The 16,907-nt window shown below is 56.1% G+C and overlaps 6 protein-coding genes across 6 annotated transcripts; 4 read left to right on the top strand and 2 right to left on the bottom strand.

Moving 5' to 3' along the window:
• Positions 1-152: 152 nt before the first annotated feature.
• PG986_001229 (oxidoreductase) lies at positions 153-1,441 on the top strand (the record flags this gene model as incomplete). Its single annotated transcript, XM_066837451.1, has 2 exons — positions 153-290; positions 359-1,441. The coding sequence occupies 2 exons, from the start codon at positions 153-155 to the stop codon at positions 1,439-1,441; spliced, it is 1,221 nt and encodes a 406-aa protein (XP_066706344.1).
• A 1,561-nt stretch (positions 1,442-3,002) lies between these two features.
• On the top strand, positions 3,003-4,349 carry PG986_001228 (uncharacterized protein; the record flags this gene model as incomplete). Its single annotated transcript, XM_066837450.1, has 3 exons — positions 3,003-3,281; positions 3,381-3,840; positions 3,913-4,349. The coding sequence occupies 3 exons, from the start codon at positions 3,003-3,005 to the stop codon at positions 4,347-4,349; spliced, it is 1,176 nt and encodes a 391-aa protein (XP_066706343.1).
• Positions 4,350-5,868: 1,519 nt separating this feature from the next.
• PG986_001227 (Lysophospholipid acyltransferase) lies at positions 5,869-7,909 on the top strand (the record flags this gene model as incomplete). The annotated part of the gene is made up of 6 exons (XM_066837449.1): positions 5,869-5,890; positions 5,975-6,019; positions 6,136-6,235; positions 6,304-6,754; positions 6,787-7,324; positions 7,389-7,909. 6 exons carry the CDS (start codon positions 5,869-5,871, stop codon positions 7,907-7,909), a joined length of 1,677 nt encoding a protein of 558 aa, XP_066706342.1.
• Positions 7,910-8,936: 1,027 nt separating this feature from the next.
• Positions 8,937-11,105, top strand: PG986_001226 (uncharacterized protein; the record flags this gene model as incomplete). Its single annotated transcript, XM_066837448.1, has 2 exons — positions 8,937-9,538; positions 9,599-11,105. The coding sequence occupies 2 exons, from the start codon at positions 8,937-8,939 to the stop codon at positions 11,103-11,105; spliced, it is 2,109 nt and encodes a 702-aa protein (XP_066706341.1).
• Positions 11,106-12,853: 1,748 nt separating this feature from the next.
• PG986_001225 (uncharacterized protein) lies at positions 12,854-14,021 on the bottom strand (the record flags this gene model as incomplete). The annotated part of the gene is made up of 5 exons (XM_066837447.1): positions 12,854-12,995; positions 13,057-13,137; positions 13,215-13,503; positions 13,571-13,622; positions 13,683-14,021. The coding sequence occupies 5 exons, from the start codon at positions 14,019-14,021 to the stop codon at positions 12,854-12,856; spliced, it is 903 nt and encodes a 300-aa protein (XP_066706340.1).
• A 1,439-nt stretch (positions 14,022-15,460) lies between these two features.
• On the bottom strand, positions 15,461-16,688 carry PG986_001224 (tryptophanyl-tRNA synthetase; the record flags this gene model as incomplete). Its single annotated transcript, XM_066837446.1, has 3 exons — positions 15,461-15,933; positions 16,015-16,255; positions 16,335-16,688. The coding sequence occupies 3 exons, from the start codon at positions 16,686-16,688 to the stop codon at positions 15,461-15,463; spliced, it is 1,068 nt and encodes a 355-aa protein (XP_066706339.1).
• Positions 16,689-16,907: the final 219 nt, after the last annotated feature.

Genomic DNA, 16,907 nt, shown 5'->3' with positions numbered 1-16,907 from the left:
AAACGTCTTGTTTCCGTGACCATGTTTATTGATTCCACCAATAACACGCCAATGAAGTCGACGAAATCAAGTATAATTGCCCTCGAACAATTGACAGACATGATAGGACTGTTTGGTCATTGAATACCTACTTCAGTTCTTGAAATGTGGTGATGGATGCAAAGAGCTCATCCGAGGTGGCTCACACCTCACCAGGTAGTAGCATCGCTCCCCCGCGACCCAAACTGTTATTACCCGCCAGCTGTGACCCTCCCATGCCGAATACCCCAAGGAGGCAGCTCGTATGGATTGTGAGTGGCCTACTTTCACCTCGTTCGTTATTGATGCATCCCACTCACAAGTTGATGTCCCATTTTAGGTGTTTGGCGGCACCGGCCATATGGGCCGTTCGCTGGTGAAGTGTGCCCTGTCGAGGGGTGATCTTGTCACCGCCGTCGGCCGCACATTTGAGACCACACCCGAGGCTATGGCACAGCAGCACCCGGGGCCCAACAGCCTGGGTCTTCTCTGCGACGTGCGGGCGCGCGAAAGCGTGGCGCGGGTTATCGAGCGCACGCGGCAGCATTTCGGCCGCATCGACGTCGTGGCCAACTGCAGCGGCTACGGCGTCATCGGCGCGTGCGAGGACCAGGATGACCACGAGATCCGCAATCAGTTCGAGACCAACTTCATGGGTACGCTTTACATCATCCAGGCCTCGGTCCCCTACTTCCGCGAGCAGCGCGGCGGCCGCTACCTCATCTTCAGCTCGACGAGTGGCGCCCTGGGCGTCCCCGGGTTAGGGCCCTACTGCGCAACCAAGTACGCGGTCGAGGGTCTGATCGAGGCGATGCTGTACGAGATCGACAGCTTCGGGGTCAAGGCGACGCTGGTGGAACCGGGGCTTGTGCGCCGTGACGAGCCGGCTGACGAAGCAGGACAGGAGGGGGCAGGCCAGCCGCTGCCGCTGCCGACGTGGGGCCACTTCCTGATCAAGCCGGCGTCGGAGCCGTACGCGCACCCGGCCAGCCCCGCGCTGCACGCCAAGCGCATGGTGCAGTGGCTGGGCGACAAGCAGCCGACGAGCGCGGTCAAGTGCGCCGAGCTCGTCTGGCAGCTGGGCCACTGCGCCTACCCGCCCCTCCGGCTCGTGCTCGGGAGCTACGCCATCGAGAGCATCCGCGACCGGCTCCGCAGCGTGACCGAGGAGCTCGAGGACTGGAAGCACCTCCACCACGCGCCGCCGCCCGAGGTCCTCGAGGCCGCGGCGGAGGCGGGCAGCCAACAACGGCGGGGCGGGAGTGTCAGTTCGGCGACGGGACAAGAACAGGGACAGGGTCAGCAGCAACAGCAAGATAAGGAGAAGGGGCCGGAGATCAAGACCGAGGGAGGCGACGAGGACGAGGAAATGGCGGGTGACTCGGGCGGCGAGACGCAGGATCAAATCATGGTCATTACTTGAGAGTCCCATTTACTAGGCTACCAAGGCACGACTACGAGGGAACGCAGGAAATCATGTGTAGCGATTATTTGGCATAGCTTTCAATATGGCAGTTATTGATTCCCAGTTGGATTTCCATGTCCAGGTTCCAAGATGAATAAGCGATCCGTTCACTGGCCATACGTGTTTTTCAGTGTATGTGTTCGTCTACGGTACGTGGCTTTTTGTATTTGAACGGCCTTGCTGGACTGGCTAGATGCAAGAGATGCAAGAGATGCAAAGCCATGAGAAGAAGTTTGACCGCAGGCTAAGCCCCCGCGGCGACTCGGGAGGTGCATGGCAGACGGTGGCGGTGAACAGGCGATGCATCTAGTCACATCGGACTGGCTGGCCAATAGCGGCGTTTGCTCTCGATCGAGGCTCATCATTGCGGTTTATGCTATGGAGTTCCCTTGGAGACTTAGACTTGGAGTGCCTTGCTTGCTTGGTCTCGGGCGCAGAGCCGGGAACACGTTGTTCTGCGAAGAGAAAGAAGCCTTTCTAATTTTACGCTCCGTCCTTGGCGGGCGCATGGGCCAGGCGCTGCTTAAGCCTGTTCAGGGCATACCTAGCACCATCCAATTCTCGAACGTCCCCCCAAAAAGCCCATCCCAATGAAAGCCATCCTTGAGAGAGGAGGGCAAAAAGTTCCAACGAGTCGGTGTATCCCTACCAAGGGACTGGCAGACTGGCAGACTGGGAAGTAATGAAGATGGCCGGGATTTTGTTGTTTTGCAACAATGTTTGCCGACAAGCAATGACCTGTTGCAGCAAGTGAGACAAGTTCATCTGATTCTACGCGTACTTGCACGAAGCTCTACCAGCCGATGGGGGAATGATTGCGGCGGTCTGGGGAAGACAAGATGCAGCACGCACAGCCTGGCACGCTTGACAGCTCGAGTCGTCGTGTGTGTGCGAAGAGAAAATGGAAATCCGTACAGTATTGCTAGGCCCAGATCGTTATCTAAGAACCTGTCGACTCCGTAAGAAGTCGGTACATAATACGATAGTGCACATCTACCAAAGAGTGCCTGGGTGTGTCTATTGGTTGATTCAAGGCAGCAACGCGCGTTCCGGCGCCGGCTCTGCTTGGGCCCTTGGTTTGCTCCCATCAAGGGCTGGGCTGGCAGCTGTCTGGCTGTCGGGGTCCACTGCTGGCTGGCTCTTCTACTTCCCTATCTCAATGTTAGCAGCCTAGAGAAGACTTTCGGATTTGTTCGTCTGGCCTGCAAAGGCAACCCTGCGCCCAGTCGCTTTTAGCCCGTTCCCCCTTTAATTGCGCAGCTCCTATTGACCCAGGCTGACTGGCTGACTGACTACCTGCAATCCATCAATTTCCATCCCAGACCTGAAAAAAGGAAACCAGTTTTCCCTTTTCTTCATCCCGCCTTGTGATCGACATTTCGCCTCCCTCGACTTTCTGTCGCCTACTCGACCCCTTCCTTCTTGCTTCGACCCTCTCTTGCGACACTTCACACTCGTTTATTCCACCCAAGAATCTCTACCCATCCGGAGATCCTCAACCTCCCCAATCGTCGCAAACATGTCGGACAAGAAGAATGAAGATTACGTGGTCAACATGGACTCTGCCCGGAGCCCTCGTTCGCCCTTTGGCAGCGAGAAGGAGCCCTTCATCCCCACGCGACCGGCGCGCGCCGCTGCTCCTCCCAAGGCCCTGATGCAGACCATCGGTCGCTTCGAGAACAGCCCGCCCGTCTCCGTCCTGGCCTACTGCTTGTCCTCCATCAGCATGACTGTCGTCAACAAATATGTCGTGTCCGGCACCGAGTGGAACATGAACTTCTTCTACCTCGCCGTTCAGGTAAGCATACACATAATGCAATACGCCCGTGGCACCTTTCTGTCAGCTTGACTGCAAACTGAACTGAACTGCCCGCTGACCTTGAACCGTTTCGTGTAGTCAATTGTCTGTATCGCGACTATCGAAGGCTGCCGGCAAGCTGGCCTGATCAAGAACCTGGCCCCCTTCGACACCAACAAGGGCAAGCGCTGGTTCCCCATCTCGCTTCTCCTCGTCGGTATGATATACACCAGTATCAAGTCTCTCCAGTATCTCTCGGTCCCCGTCTACACCATCTTCAAGAACTTGACCATCATCGTCATCGCCTACGGTGAGGTGCTCTGGTTCGGAGGCAGCGTCACCCCTCTGGCCCTTCTGTCCTTCGGTCTCATGGTGCTGAGCTCCGTCATCGCCGCCTGGGCCGATACCGCCCACGCCAGCCAGACCGCCGAGGCCGCTGCTGCTCTGGCTACCCTGAACGCCGGATATGCCTGGATGGGCCTGAACGTGTTCTGCACCGCTTCCTACGTCCTGGGCATGCGCAAGGTCATCAAGAGCATGAACTTCAAGGATTGGGACAGTACGTACACCCTTTTAATCATGCCGAACAAGACGGCGACGTGGTAGAAATTTTGCTAACAGCTCGATATAGCCATGTTCTACAACAACCTGCTCACCATCCCTGTCCTTATCGTCGCCTCTCTTGTCGCCGAGGATTGGTCCAGCGAGAACTTCGCCAGGAACTTCCCTCCCGAGACGCGTAACAGTATCCTGATTGGCATGATCTACTCTGGAATGGGTGCCATCTTCATCTCGTACTGCTCCGCCTGGTGCATCCGATGCACGTCCTCCACCACCTACTCGATGGTTGGCGCCCTCAACAAGCTCCCCATTGCCATCAGCGGCTTCATCTTCTTCGCCGCCCCCGTCACGCTTGGTGGTGTGTCGGCAATCTTCATTGGTTTCGTCAGTGGTATCGTCTACGCCTGGGCCAAGGTGCGCCAGTCCGAGGTCGCCAAGAACTCGCTGCCCATTTCGCAGCCTACCATGAGTGCCAGCTCCCAGAGCAACCGCGATGCCAACTCCTAAAGCTTGGTTACCGACAAACGAAAAATCCACAGCTACGAAGTCCACGACAGAGCGTCTTTCCCATTCTCGGCGGGGGCTAACAGGATCTGCAAGACGGCTGTTGCAAACCCCCCGTCCTTATTTGCCGCATTACATTAGATGTATAATACTTGATCTTCCAACCTATCTTCCACTGCCGCCACCGGACAGGCCAGGCCACTTTGGCATAGACTACTTTTTTCGCAAAGGAAGGGACTGGAACACGTGGGGCGCGTATGGTCGCGAATCGTTTTTATACATGGGACGGCGCATTACGACGAGGGTTGAGTGTCTTGCCCCGGGCAGATGACTACACAGGCAAAACTCGAAACTCTACGACGAGGCAATGACAAGGTACAGCAAATGATAGGTTATTGTCGCAACAGCAGGCAGGAAGGAAATGGTGTATGCTGCATATCGGGGTTGCATGGGTGTCATGGAGGTGATACCTTTCTGTTGAAATTCCAGCTACAGGCAGCCTTAGGGGGTCATAATAGAACGAAGTAATCCTTTTTTCCAATTTCGCGGTCGATCTCCTGCTATCTATCAGCCGGATAGGGTGCATTTGTGATGACCCTGAGACAGATTACATTTGGTTGTTTTCGTGTTTCTGTTGAGGTGTGACAATGCGACGCGACAATGTCCATGTGGCATGCATGTTGGCCAGCCATGGTGTGTTGGGCCAATGTCAGCAAGCCAGGCCTGCGGCGGACATGGGGAATGTCATGCTGCTGCAATATCAGTAGCAGCAGCAGTAGCAGCAACCGTAAGTACCTAACCTACTGTACTGTAGGTGCTAGTAACGACGTGGCGGTTACACCAGCTTCCCCTAACTTACCTGGTCAGCAGCATACCTAGGTTATTCGCTTCCGATTTGAAGGCTACTTACCTGGTTTATCAGATGATCAGATTGCCATGCTAGTAGCTACCTGATTGTTTCTTCTCATTGAACGGCTGTGGATAGGGTTCGTCTTTTGCTACTTGGACACCTATCAATGGGATCAAGGTTGCGCTGAACTGGCTAGGGCGGGCCACTGATAGCGCCATTGGGGCCACATGCCATAAATCCATCGTCTTTCGCATCTGCCCATTTCCCTGTCTTGCCCTGCCTTGTCTGCCCAGGCCCAGGCCCAGGTGACATCACAGAGCCTCAGGGTCGTCATTGGCAACTTTCTGGGCTTCAGCTCAACAAAACCGATTCGGGGCCCGCTACCCGCGAATTCTTTCCTGATTTTTCTGCCAAAACCCTTCCGCGTAGGACAAACGCCCAAAAGAGTTCTTGTCGGCCTGGTCCATGATAACCCATAAAGCCTTTCCAGTTATGTCTTAACAGTGTCGCATCCAAAACCTTCTCCCCGCCTTCCCTTACTCGCTTTGCCTTTGCTCTGACCTGGCGACGGCTTCTGCTCTGCTTTATATGCCATTTACCCCCCGCCTTGGGGCCTACCATTGTTCGGCTTGGATGTAACACGTCGGCAACCCGCGTTGCGCAGAAACCAAGATGTTGCCCTATATCAACAAGCGTAGGTTCTGCACACAATCACCCCGTATCCTCCCGCGCTTGTTGTCGCGTTCTTGAAGCTGATCATGTCCAACCGATTATATAGCTTTCGAAGCCCTCGCCGGACTGGTGGGAGCCTCCCCCGATGAGCGTATGTACCAACCAGACCCGACAGACCAAGCCCTCCTCTCTTCGCCCACGGCGAACGACAACATCTGCTCGCCATGCATTGGTTGATTGCGCCGGTCCCTCTAACTCCACCTCTAGTGAAGCTCATCTTCTCCTTCCTCCTCTCGTATCCGCTCGCCGGTATTCTCAAACGGGTCCCCGACGCACGGCCGGCATACAAGAACATATACAGCATCAGGTGGGTAGCCTAGCAATTTGGAAGAGCGCTCTGGTCTAGGAAAGAGGAACTAACACTGGTCGGTTCAGTGTTTGCATATTCTACCTGGTCGGCCTCTTCGACCTATGGGATGGCCTCTGGCACATCTTGTTGTCCGCCGCCGTCACCTACGCCCTCGCCTACTTCCTGCGCGGTAGCCCCTACATGCCATGGATGGGCTTCGTCTTCCTGATGGGCCACACGGCCGTGAACCAACTCCGACGCCAGTTCGCCAACAACCCTGCCGACGTCGATATCACTGGCGCCCAGATGGTCATGGTCATGAAGCTGAGCGCCTTCTGCTGGAACGTGGCCGACGGAACCCTGCCCGAGGACCAGCTCTCCGACTTCCAGAAGGACAGGAAGATCGTCCAGCTGCCGAGCCTGCTTGACTACGCCGGCTTCGTCTTGTTCTTCCCGTCCTTCATGGCCGGTCCCCCGTTCGACTACAACGAGTACAAGCGCTGGGTCGACTGCACCATGTTCGATGTGCCCTCGAATGTCGATCCTGCTAAGCGACCCCCACGCGAAAGAAGCGCAAGATTCCGCGAAGTGCCACGCCGGCCATGTGGAAGGCGGCTGGAGGTCTCCTCTGGATCGGCGCTTTTGTCAAGTTTAGCTCTTGGTTTGACTGGAAATTCATGCTCGCCGATGGCTTCATGAGCTACTCGATTTTGCACCGAATCTTCTACTTGCACATGGTTGGCGTTACTGCGCGACTCAAGTACTACGGCGTGTGGACCTTGACGGAAGGCGCCTGCATCTTGGCTGGGCTGGGCTACAAGGGCATCGACCCCACGACTGGCCGAGTCAGCTGGGACCGCCTGCAGAACATCAACCCCTGGGGCGTCGAGTCGGCGCAGAACAGCCGCGCCTACCTCGAGAACTGGAATATGGGCACCAACAAGTGGCTCCGCTACTACATCTACTTGCGCGTCACGCCTCGCAACAAGAAGCCCGGGTTCCGTGCGAGCCTGGCGACTTTCACGACGAGTGCTTTCTGGCATGGATTCTACCCAGGTTATTACCTGACATTTGTGCTCGCGAGCTTCGTCCAGACTGCTGCCAAGAGTATGCACCTCCAATATTTACGTGTTATGTTATGAAAGCTGTAGGGCTAACCATTGAACTATAGACGCCCGCCGTTACCTTCGTCCGTTCTTCCTTGACCCGGTCTCCCAGAGCCCATTGCCCTCGAAGCGGTACTACGATATCGCGTCGTATCTCGCGACGCAGCTCATCTTCTGCTTCGTCACGGCTCCCTTCGTGATTCTCCGGTTCGACGACTCGATCAAGGTTTGGTCGCGCGTCTACTTCTACGCCGCCTTCATCACGTTCAGCAGCTTCGGCTTCTTCCACTCGCCGGGCAAGCAGTGGCTGCGCGCCAAGCTCGAGCGCCGGACCCGCGACGCCGGCGTTAAGATGGCCCGTAGCGTCAGCTCCGACAGTCTCAGCAGCATCACCGCGGGCGGCCGCGAGAGGAGGCCGCCGCTCGTCGGCCCGGGACTCAGCGAAGATATGACCAAGGAAACCAATGAAGCCTTTGAAGAGATCCGCGCCGAGATTAAGAGGCGGCAGTCGCAGAGTAGCGGCAGCGGCAGCGGCAAGAAGACGTCGCTGCCGGCGCTGGCGGAAAAGGCGAAGAAGAACCTTTAGGGCATTCTTTGGCGGCTCGTCAGTCAAGCTACAGAGGGGGCGGACCGGTGAAAGCTACATCTGCGACAGAAAAGAAGGCTCTTCAGGAGCATGCTGGTTTCGCAGTGGGCTGCCGCTCCTCATATTAGGTGTTTGCTAATGGATATACGCAGACAGGGAGAAGGACCGGTCGGTTTGGTTATTGAACCGGTCAAGTACGACCATGGTTTCGTACTGAACTGTTGAAACAGGTGGTATTCGCATGCTATGTTGGGGGTGGTTTTGTGCATGGCGGCTTGGCGGAACAGGAGTTTCGATGGACAGCACGGTGGGTAGACCGATGCTACCAGGCGAGCAAGGAGTTAGCATAATGTATCAATTGATTATTGTTATCAACCATCCGTCGTGTAGGGGCATTATGACTCTTATTGACTGATGCATGCTTCGAAAACGACAACAGCTGCATCTGAAGGGGGGTCTTCCTAAGCTGGGGATGCCGTGGATCATGGCCATGCCATGTAAAGCAACGGATTCGACAATTGCGAAAGGTCATGGCTATGAGTTTGTCGTGAGTAAGTCTCTGAAGAAATCCGGCAGACAAGGGGTTGCTTGAAATAGCCTTGCTGTCGCCTAATGTGATTGTATAAAAGAAACCCCTTAGCTGTCGACGGTTTCCATCTAGACGCCATGCTAAATATTTTATTTACTCTGTATATATACATCCAACCCATGCATTATTCTCATTGCCATTTTCGCAACGTTACCGGGTCATCATGGGTATCAATTCCTTGTCTGCCGGTGTTCAAGAGACGATGGATTGCCTCTTTCTTTCGCTTTGTTGCCAGACACCATGCTGCATCCGTTGCGCCCACAAGGTCCCAGGCTCTTTGTCTCACCAGATACAACACGCGATGGTCCTGTCTCTCCTGCGTCTGGTGTAGAAGAACCAGGTTCCCTAACTGTATATACTCTGGATAGTTCGAGCCGGCAGTAGACCCCGAGCACTCAACTTATAGTACAGTCAGACTTCAACAACAGTAGGGGCGCCATGGCTCAACCAGAGAGAATGCCATATGGCGACTACGGCGTCAAGGTGCCCTATTTCGACCCCGGCCCGGATAATGAATGGAGCGTGGACAACCGGATTCAGAGGGACGGGTTCCTGCTCGTCAAGATATTAAAAACGGACATATTCTTGCTACAGTCCATTGGGACGGGAAAGTTGTACGTTAATAAGATTCTGGAACGAGACGTGAAGTACAAGGGCCCCCGTCCGGCGGAGATCAAGACCTCGACAGTAGCCACGGGTATGGTTGATTTGTTGGGCGAGCCTCTGGATGCTGAGGATGGGACGGAGGAGGAGGAGGAGGAAGAGGAGGAGGAAGAAGAAGAGGACGACGACGACGAAGACGAAGAGGAGGATGAGGGGAAGGAAGAGAAAGAAGACGATGAAGACGAAGATGGAGAGGAGGGGGAGGAGGAGGAAGAAGAAGTAGAAGAAAGTGATGATGGTTCGGAATCGGACGATTCGGATGCTGGGAACAACAATGACTACTCAGTTACCTTACCGCCGGAGCCTTACTTCCCTGAGATAGTCCATTGGCAAAAGCTAGGCACTGAAGAAAGTCCAGTCTGGTCCCTTTATTTCAAGTACGTATCAACACCCTCGTTCCACTCGTAGCATACGCTCATGCACCATCGATGATCCAGGTACTACAATGGGGGCGCATTGGATGACATAGAGAATATACACATGGAAAAAGGCAGGCGTGTGCCTGAACATTTCATCTGGCTCGTAGCCGAGCAGCTCGGCGAGGCCCTGGCCTGGATACACTACGGACGACCTCGGGGGGCCGACGCCAGCGCCAACCAGCTAAACTGGCGTAGGGCCATGCACCGCGATCTCTATGCGAACAACATCTGGGTACACTATCCGCCCCCGCGAAGGGGCCGCAAGCCAAACGGCGAGCGCAGTAATGCCTTCCCCGACATCGTCGTGGGCGACTTTGGCGAGTCGTACATCCAAGGGGACCCCCGCCGTCACAAGAGGCGTGGCGTCTTTGATGCCTGGCCGGTCGATCCCTGGCAGGACGTTGATGGCCTGAGCAGTACTCTGCGCAGGCTGGCCGTGGCGCATGTTCCCGAAGGCGATCTGGACAGACTCCTTCTCGACGAGTACCGCATGCGGCAGTGCAACGAGACGACCGCTTTCGATGGCGTGGACGGGGAGGCTGGGCCGCATTATTCGGAGGAGCTGATCAACGTGCTGGAAACGCTGGAATGGGCCCGGGACGGCGACGCCATTCAGGTGGACGGGGAGCGGCCAGATGGGTCGCACGGGTACGACGGTCTGCCGGATATGTCCTGGGTCGTCGACATGATGCTGCCCCTGGCCCGAGCCCAGGTCGCGCGGCGCAGCCGGCTGGCCGAGAACGCCCGCTACAGCGACCTGGACATGTCGTGGACCAAGCCGAAGCGCCTGCAGCCGTACCTGTGCGACCACACGACGTCCCTGGGCGTCAAGCGGCTCCGCGTCCTCGTCGGCCTGGGCGTCTACGAGCGCTTCGCCGCGCCCTACGAGTACCAGCGCCTCATCTGGGGCGCCCCGACGCTCGTCGACACGGGCTACGGCGCGGCGTCGTCGGCGCTGGCGGCGCCGCCCTTTGCCGACCGGGACCAGTTCGACGATCGGTACCTGGAGCAGATCGACCCGGAGCAGGTGACGCGCGGCTTCGGCCGGAACGCGCAGGAGCTTCTGGGTGCGCTAGTCCTGCTGTGCGAGCGCGAGGGGGACCGGCTCGATGCGGACGAGCCGCCTTCGGACGACGACGAGGGGCCCGAGGGGGGGCGGAAGCCGGGAAACCCGCCGCTCAACATGCACGAGAGCAGGCACCCGCTCCTCGTCGACGTGCACGAGAGGTTGGAGGCGCTGCAGGAGGCGCTCGATGCGTATAAGGAGGTGCGGGGCGAGCTCCGGGGCGAGGGGCGGGGGGCGCCGAGGTCGCCTAGTCCTGAGGTGGAGGACGAGGATGAGGACGAGGACGAGGAAAGAGAAGGAGAAGGAGAAGGAGAAGGAGAGGGAGAGGGCGACGAGGCCGAGGCCGAAGAGGAGGAAGATGGTGGCGATGCGGATGGGGGTAAACATGGGATAGACGCGGATAATGACGCGGAGGTTGAGGATGGCGGAAGCCCTAGCAAACGGCAAAAAACGAAATGATGATCCCAGGCAAGAAAAGCCCAAGGCCGTTTTGATCCCTGGGTCTGACGCTGGGGGCGAACCACTTTGGACGGAACCAACGTGTCGTAGATCCTTCAGATTATGATGGAATTGTAGATGGATTGCTGGGCGTGATGTCTTATGAGTTCATGGTATTGGCATCGACCTTCACTCAAGGCATCCCTATCGGCGTGTAGGTGTCTATGGTTACCTGGGCGTTTACGGATAGTCAGTCGTCTTGCGTATGAGACCCTACACGCCCTTAGGTGTCCGTCTTATCAGGAGGGTCTTGTTACTTAGCACTGGTGCCTGGGACATACACAAAGTGTTCTCTTGTCTCCTCATACTCGGATCTTCTTGCCTTTAGCACTGTCCCTGCTGACGATATAAAAGCCCTCCATTCTCATCACCCACACAGCCTTGGTTTTACTCGCTCGGTACCAAGCCATGGGATCCAGTAGAGACGAGGTACACAATAGCCGAATCGACTCACTCCAGCACACAGACGCCGCTACCGATGATGTCATTTCAGTACTTCCCTCAACTACCCTGCGAACTTCGATTGGAGATTTGGACATATGCACTAGAAAGCGAGGCCCCTATCGGCATCGGCTACGAGTGCCGTTACTACCCCTCGCCTCTGTTCACTACCAATAGCGAAGCCCGACGCGAAGCCCAAAACCACTACCCAGTCAAGATTGATATCATAGACATTGAAAAAGCTGAAAAGTTCGTCGGGAAGTGGTACACCATGGTTCCTGGCGAAACTATCTATGGTGAGGGCTACTGGCACATGTGTTGCCGACTTCTGGAACACGTGCCTCGACAACTCCAAGGACTGATGATAGGGTGTATGTATCTGCCAACAACAGGTGTCTACAAATTAGCCTGGTGGGAAGACGTCTCGGATTCGAGTTACATGTTGATTGGTGGTTGGTTCTTACCCACGAGGAGATTTGTGCTTCACAGCGCTTCGCACTTACCTCTAACTGCTTTGAGATATCTCGAGTCGGCCGTGAGGCGGAAGCTTCCGCGACAGGCTGAACAACAATTAAGGTCTGACTGGTTTCGTCATAGAATGCTGAAGATGGAACGGGTCTCTTGCTTTGGGCATAAGTGGGCGGCGAGAGTTCACTCTTTTGGTATGCACTGGCGCCGCGGTCGTTGTGGACCCCCTTGGGACCCTGATGACCCGATACTCACCGAGACGGCTCTCGCCTATTTGGACGAGGACCTTGCGCGCTGGCAGGCCACGATGAGGGAGAGGAATATGACCAAACGAGAACAGGAACCTACCGATGGAGACGGAACCATCCGGTTCAGATCAACCTGGGCCATGTCGCAGCGCAAGCGTCGTGCCGTGACGGCTCGGAGAAAGTTTCAGCAGTTCTCCAGATTTCACTGAAAACTGGCGCTCAAGTCAACGGAACGGGGCGACCGAATGGTTGGCAACACAAGTTTTCCTTGCAGATATGCCAAGGAACATTGACGGAAAGACAAGATGCCACGGGAATGTAGGTAGAGAAAGGGGTACGTACTGCTGAACACCATCAGACACCACCACACACGATATGGCCATTTGACGAGCAAGACTCGCTTCATAGATAAAAAGTTGATGCAACATGGCCTTCACTGCCCGATATGCATGAGTTCATCCCTGATATACAAGTGTAAATGTGTACCGGATCTTTAAATTTCGTCTATACCATTATATTTATTGTAATCGTCAATTATGTACGTTGTCCTAGTCAAGGTTCATCGTCTCGTACTCTAGTGTGCTGTGAGTCCTGGTCTGGGTTCACCGTCTCATACTCAAGTGCCTTGACTAGAAGATAGAACGCCGATGCTAGGAGACTGCCAAGTATGGGGCCAACCCAATATATCCAGTGACTGCAGAGAATACATGTTAGGACTCCATCATATCAAGATGGGGGGGTCTTGTGGAACGTACTAATGACTAAAAGACCCAAGAACAACACAAGGTCCGAAGCTCCTGGCAGGATTCACGCTACCGCCTGTGTAGTATACACCCCTGGTCACCACATTGGTCAGCTTCAAATCGGATATCACGAGAATCGAGGGGGATAGAAACAGAGAGTGAAAACCCACAACAGCTCGGCAATGAAGAGGCTGATGCCGATGCCCACGGGGGCGATGTATGTGGCTTTGTGCTTCTCGGCCGCCAGCATGAAGATGGTGAAGACGAGCTGGGCGGTCAGGAACATCTCGATGAAGACGCCCTGGGCGACGCTCGTGCCGCCGCCGAGGTTCGTCCGGATGTTCAGGGGCCCCGGGAGCACGCCATAGATGGCGCCCGAGGCGGCGATGCCCCCGAGGATCTGGCTGATGATGATGAGGGAGCCGCGGACGTAGTTCAACGCTCCTACTAGCATCATGCCTACACGGAGAGATATCAGTGAGTATCCAGCACATACACCGACAGAGAAAGGGGCGATGGAGCTAACCTAGTGTGACAGCGGGATTGAACAGACCACCGCTTATACGGAAGAACACCCACTAATGAAAGCGTCAGTGAGAGACCACATGGGAATAAGCCAACGGTCTGAAACAACGTACCGCATTCACCATCAAGCTCATGCCGAAGCACAGGGAGATGTACAGCAGCTTGGCCGGGTTGGCATTGAGGGGCTCGCCCTGGGTCGGGGCGGTGTTGACGGCGTTGGTGCCGCCAAAGGCGAAGAAGAGGAACATGAAGGTGCCGACGAACTCGGACAGCATGGCGACGAGGTGGTTCTTGACCTTCTTGGGGCAGCGGCTGAGGATGGGGATGTGCCGCGGGTGCGACGCCACCGTGGACCCGTCGTCGAGCGAGCCCGTCGTCGCGCTGCGCATCTTGACCTCGGTGCGCGGCTCCCAGGGCATCCGGATGCGGCGGCCGGGGCGGTCGACGTTCATGGTGGCGGCTGATGTCCTAGGACTGGGATGGCGGGAGTTCTTGTCTCGTTTCGCTGACGTTGGTGTCTCGCCTACAGAGACAGAGAGAGAGAGAGAAAAGAGGACAAGTGGGAGTAGGGGCTAGGAGCGCGCTCAAGGGCAGTACGGGCATAGAACTAAGAAATATGGGAGTTGTCTCTCCTATCTCAACGGGTTTGACGCCCAATGGCATCCAAGACGACGGGTCAGATGCTGCAGTGTACATACAGACATACTTATTAGGGTTCTTTCGTCAACCCTTCCCCCTAGCAGTACATCGCGCAGCTCTCCAGCCGCAGGGCCCTAGCCAAGGTCAAAAGACGTTAAGAGGGGTCCCGTGAGACAAGATGGCATTTGATGACGAGCTATCGCCGTTCATGATGGAATTGTGCGCCACCTTGGCCTTTGTTCGCTTGAGAATTTAGACTTCCGTCAGACGGTCGCAGTGAAGGAAGGAAGGAAGAGTGATGATGACACGGACGGCTGGGTGGAGCACGTGCGGCAAGGCGATGCGGTATACATGACGAGCGGGTGCGTCCATTTGTGCAAGCTGCTAAGTATACTACTACACTGCCCTTAGAGTTCGCAGTAGCAGCAGGTGCTTAAGCTTTGAGGTAGGCCAGATGGCCGTTGGGTCTGTTCGTGGGTTGATCTAGCTGCCAAGCCAAGAGACACCCTACCAGCCGCCAACAGGCGTCCTAGAGGCCTAGAGCCGCATTTCGCGCCTACTAACAAAGCGCTGGATCGAAACCTCCGCGACGTTGAACGGCACTGGTTCGTCGTCCGCGCAAACCAGCTTGGCTGTTCGCTTTGTGCTGGTAGCCCCGTTAGTTAGCCACCCACCGGCTTTGATGTTCCGTAGGCAGGAACTGTCTTGAATGGGGGAAGAAAAAAAACCGAAGAAGAAAAAAAGAAAAACGAATGTGACCGTCATTACGGACCTACTTTGTCGGGCGGCCCCTGGTATCGAAGGCCTAAGTTCACCATTAGCATGGCCTAAACACCTCATTGTGCGATTCCGGCCAATTCCTATGTGTATCCAATAGGGGACACAACAGAGGGCAGACAGACAGCAAATTGACGTAACAGGCGGGCAGGTGCGCACTCACTATGCCTTCTTTACTAGAAGAGAATGCCGCACGTCCGCCGGTCAGGGACTGAGAGTCGCAGAGCTCATCAAGGGTGACTTGCAGGTAGCCCAGTTCAGAATACCGACCTGCAAACGGAGTAGTCGGGCAAGCATCATCGTACATACATACAGACAGACACTTGTTTCACGCCTACACATACCGACGTACTTATACACTTGAATGGAGAAGCGTACTTGCAGACCCATATGTGTGGCCTGTGAAGTGATTTCCAAATGGGAAACGTGTGATAATGCATACGTGTGTGTACGCCACATTAACGTAGCGTTTCATTCAAATCTGCTTGAGCCCAACCACGTCCCTTACCATCCTCATCGTCTCCGCCGCGCTCTCCCGCGCCGCCTCGGCGCCCTGCTCCTCGACCTCCTCGAGCCAGCGCCCGCCCTTGCGGCCGAGGAAGTCCTGGTACCGCTCGCGGACGCCCGCGAGCTCGCGCACGACGGCGTCGGCGACGGCCTGCTTCAGGTCGCCGAGGCCGGCGCCCCCGGCCGCGAGGCGGCGCGCCCAGTCCTCGGGCTCCCGCGCGTCGGGGTCGCACTGGGACAGCAGGTCCAGCAGGTTCGACACGCCGGGGCGCGCCTCCGGGTCGTACGTCACGGCGTTGTGGGAGTCGGTCACGGCGCCGCGGACGCGCAGGCGGATCTCGGGCTCCCCGGACGTGATGAGGATGCGCGAGCGGTGGTTTGGCGTGGACTTGGACATCTTCTTGAGGGGGTTGGTCAGGGACATGACGCGGGGTGCTCGAGCTGTGGTTTTGTGTATTGGGGGTTAGCATTCATGTGATTGGGAGTCATCGATAGGGCCCTAGATAGAAGAGAGGAACATACTTGTTATCGTTTCGGGAGCGATCAAGTCACCACCTGGGTAGGCGTGGTTGAAATTGGTCGCGCACTCCCTTGCGAACTCGAGATGTTGCCGCTGATCATCACCGACAGGGACATGTGTTGCCCGGTGTATCAGGATGTCCGCGGCTTGCAGAACGGGATACGTAAACAGGCCCGCCTTGAGCTTCGCCTCAATAGTATCGTCGTTTATGCGCAGAGCGTTGTTGTCTTCCGCCAGCTTGCTCTACATGTGCCGACTTGATTAGATTGCCCAAGCCAGACCCGACGTTTGAGAAACGACAGGCCACTAGAATTTGACATACCTTCCACTGCGTCATTCTGTTGAGGTAGCCCACCGATGCCGTGCAGTTCAAAATCCACATCAGCTCGCTGTGTGCCGGGACACTGGACTGGTAGAAAATGGTCGACTTGGCCGGGTCCAACCCGATGGCCAGCAGCGAGGCCATCATCTCGCGGCTCCGTTGCCTCAGCACCGGCGCATCTTGGGGCATTGTGATGGCGTGCAGGTCGACTATGGAGAAGAAGAGCTTGGTCCCCTCAGGCGCCTCGTCCTGTAGCCGTTTCCATTGCCGCATAGCACCCAAGTAGTTGCCCAGATGCGGCACGCCCGTCGGCTGGATGCCGGAAAAGATCCGGGCGCAAGCCTTGGCCGACATTTCCTCCCGCTGCAGAAAAGGGCGCGTTTCTTCCGATGCTGGGCGAACGACTTTCTGCACCCCTCAAAACACGTGGTATCTGGATGTATATGCAAGCCACAGCAGGAATAGCCTACTCAGCTCAGCTAGGGAGGACTTTATCCAGAGGCTTTTCTTTGCTGTTTTGGCAATTGAGCATATGCCTTCTGCTTGCAATGCGGGGACTCTGAAGCCAATTAG

Source organism: Apiospora aurea (genome assembly GCF_038362705.1).
Source record: "Apiospora aurea strain CBS 24483 chromosome Unknown utg000001l_segment0_segment0, whole genome shotgun sequence".
NCBI classification, from domain to species: domain Eukaryota; kingdom Fungi; phylum Ascomycota; class Sordariomycetes; order Amphisphaeriales; family Apiosporaceae; genus Apiospora; species Apiospora aurea.
Note: the sequence above shows the minus strand (reverse complement) of the source record. Positions and strands in the feature narration are given on the sequence as shown.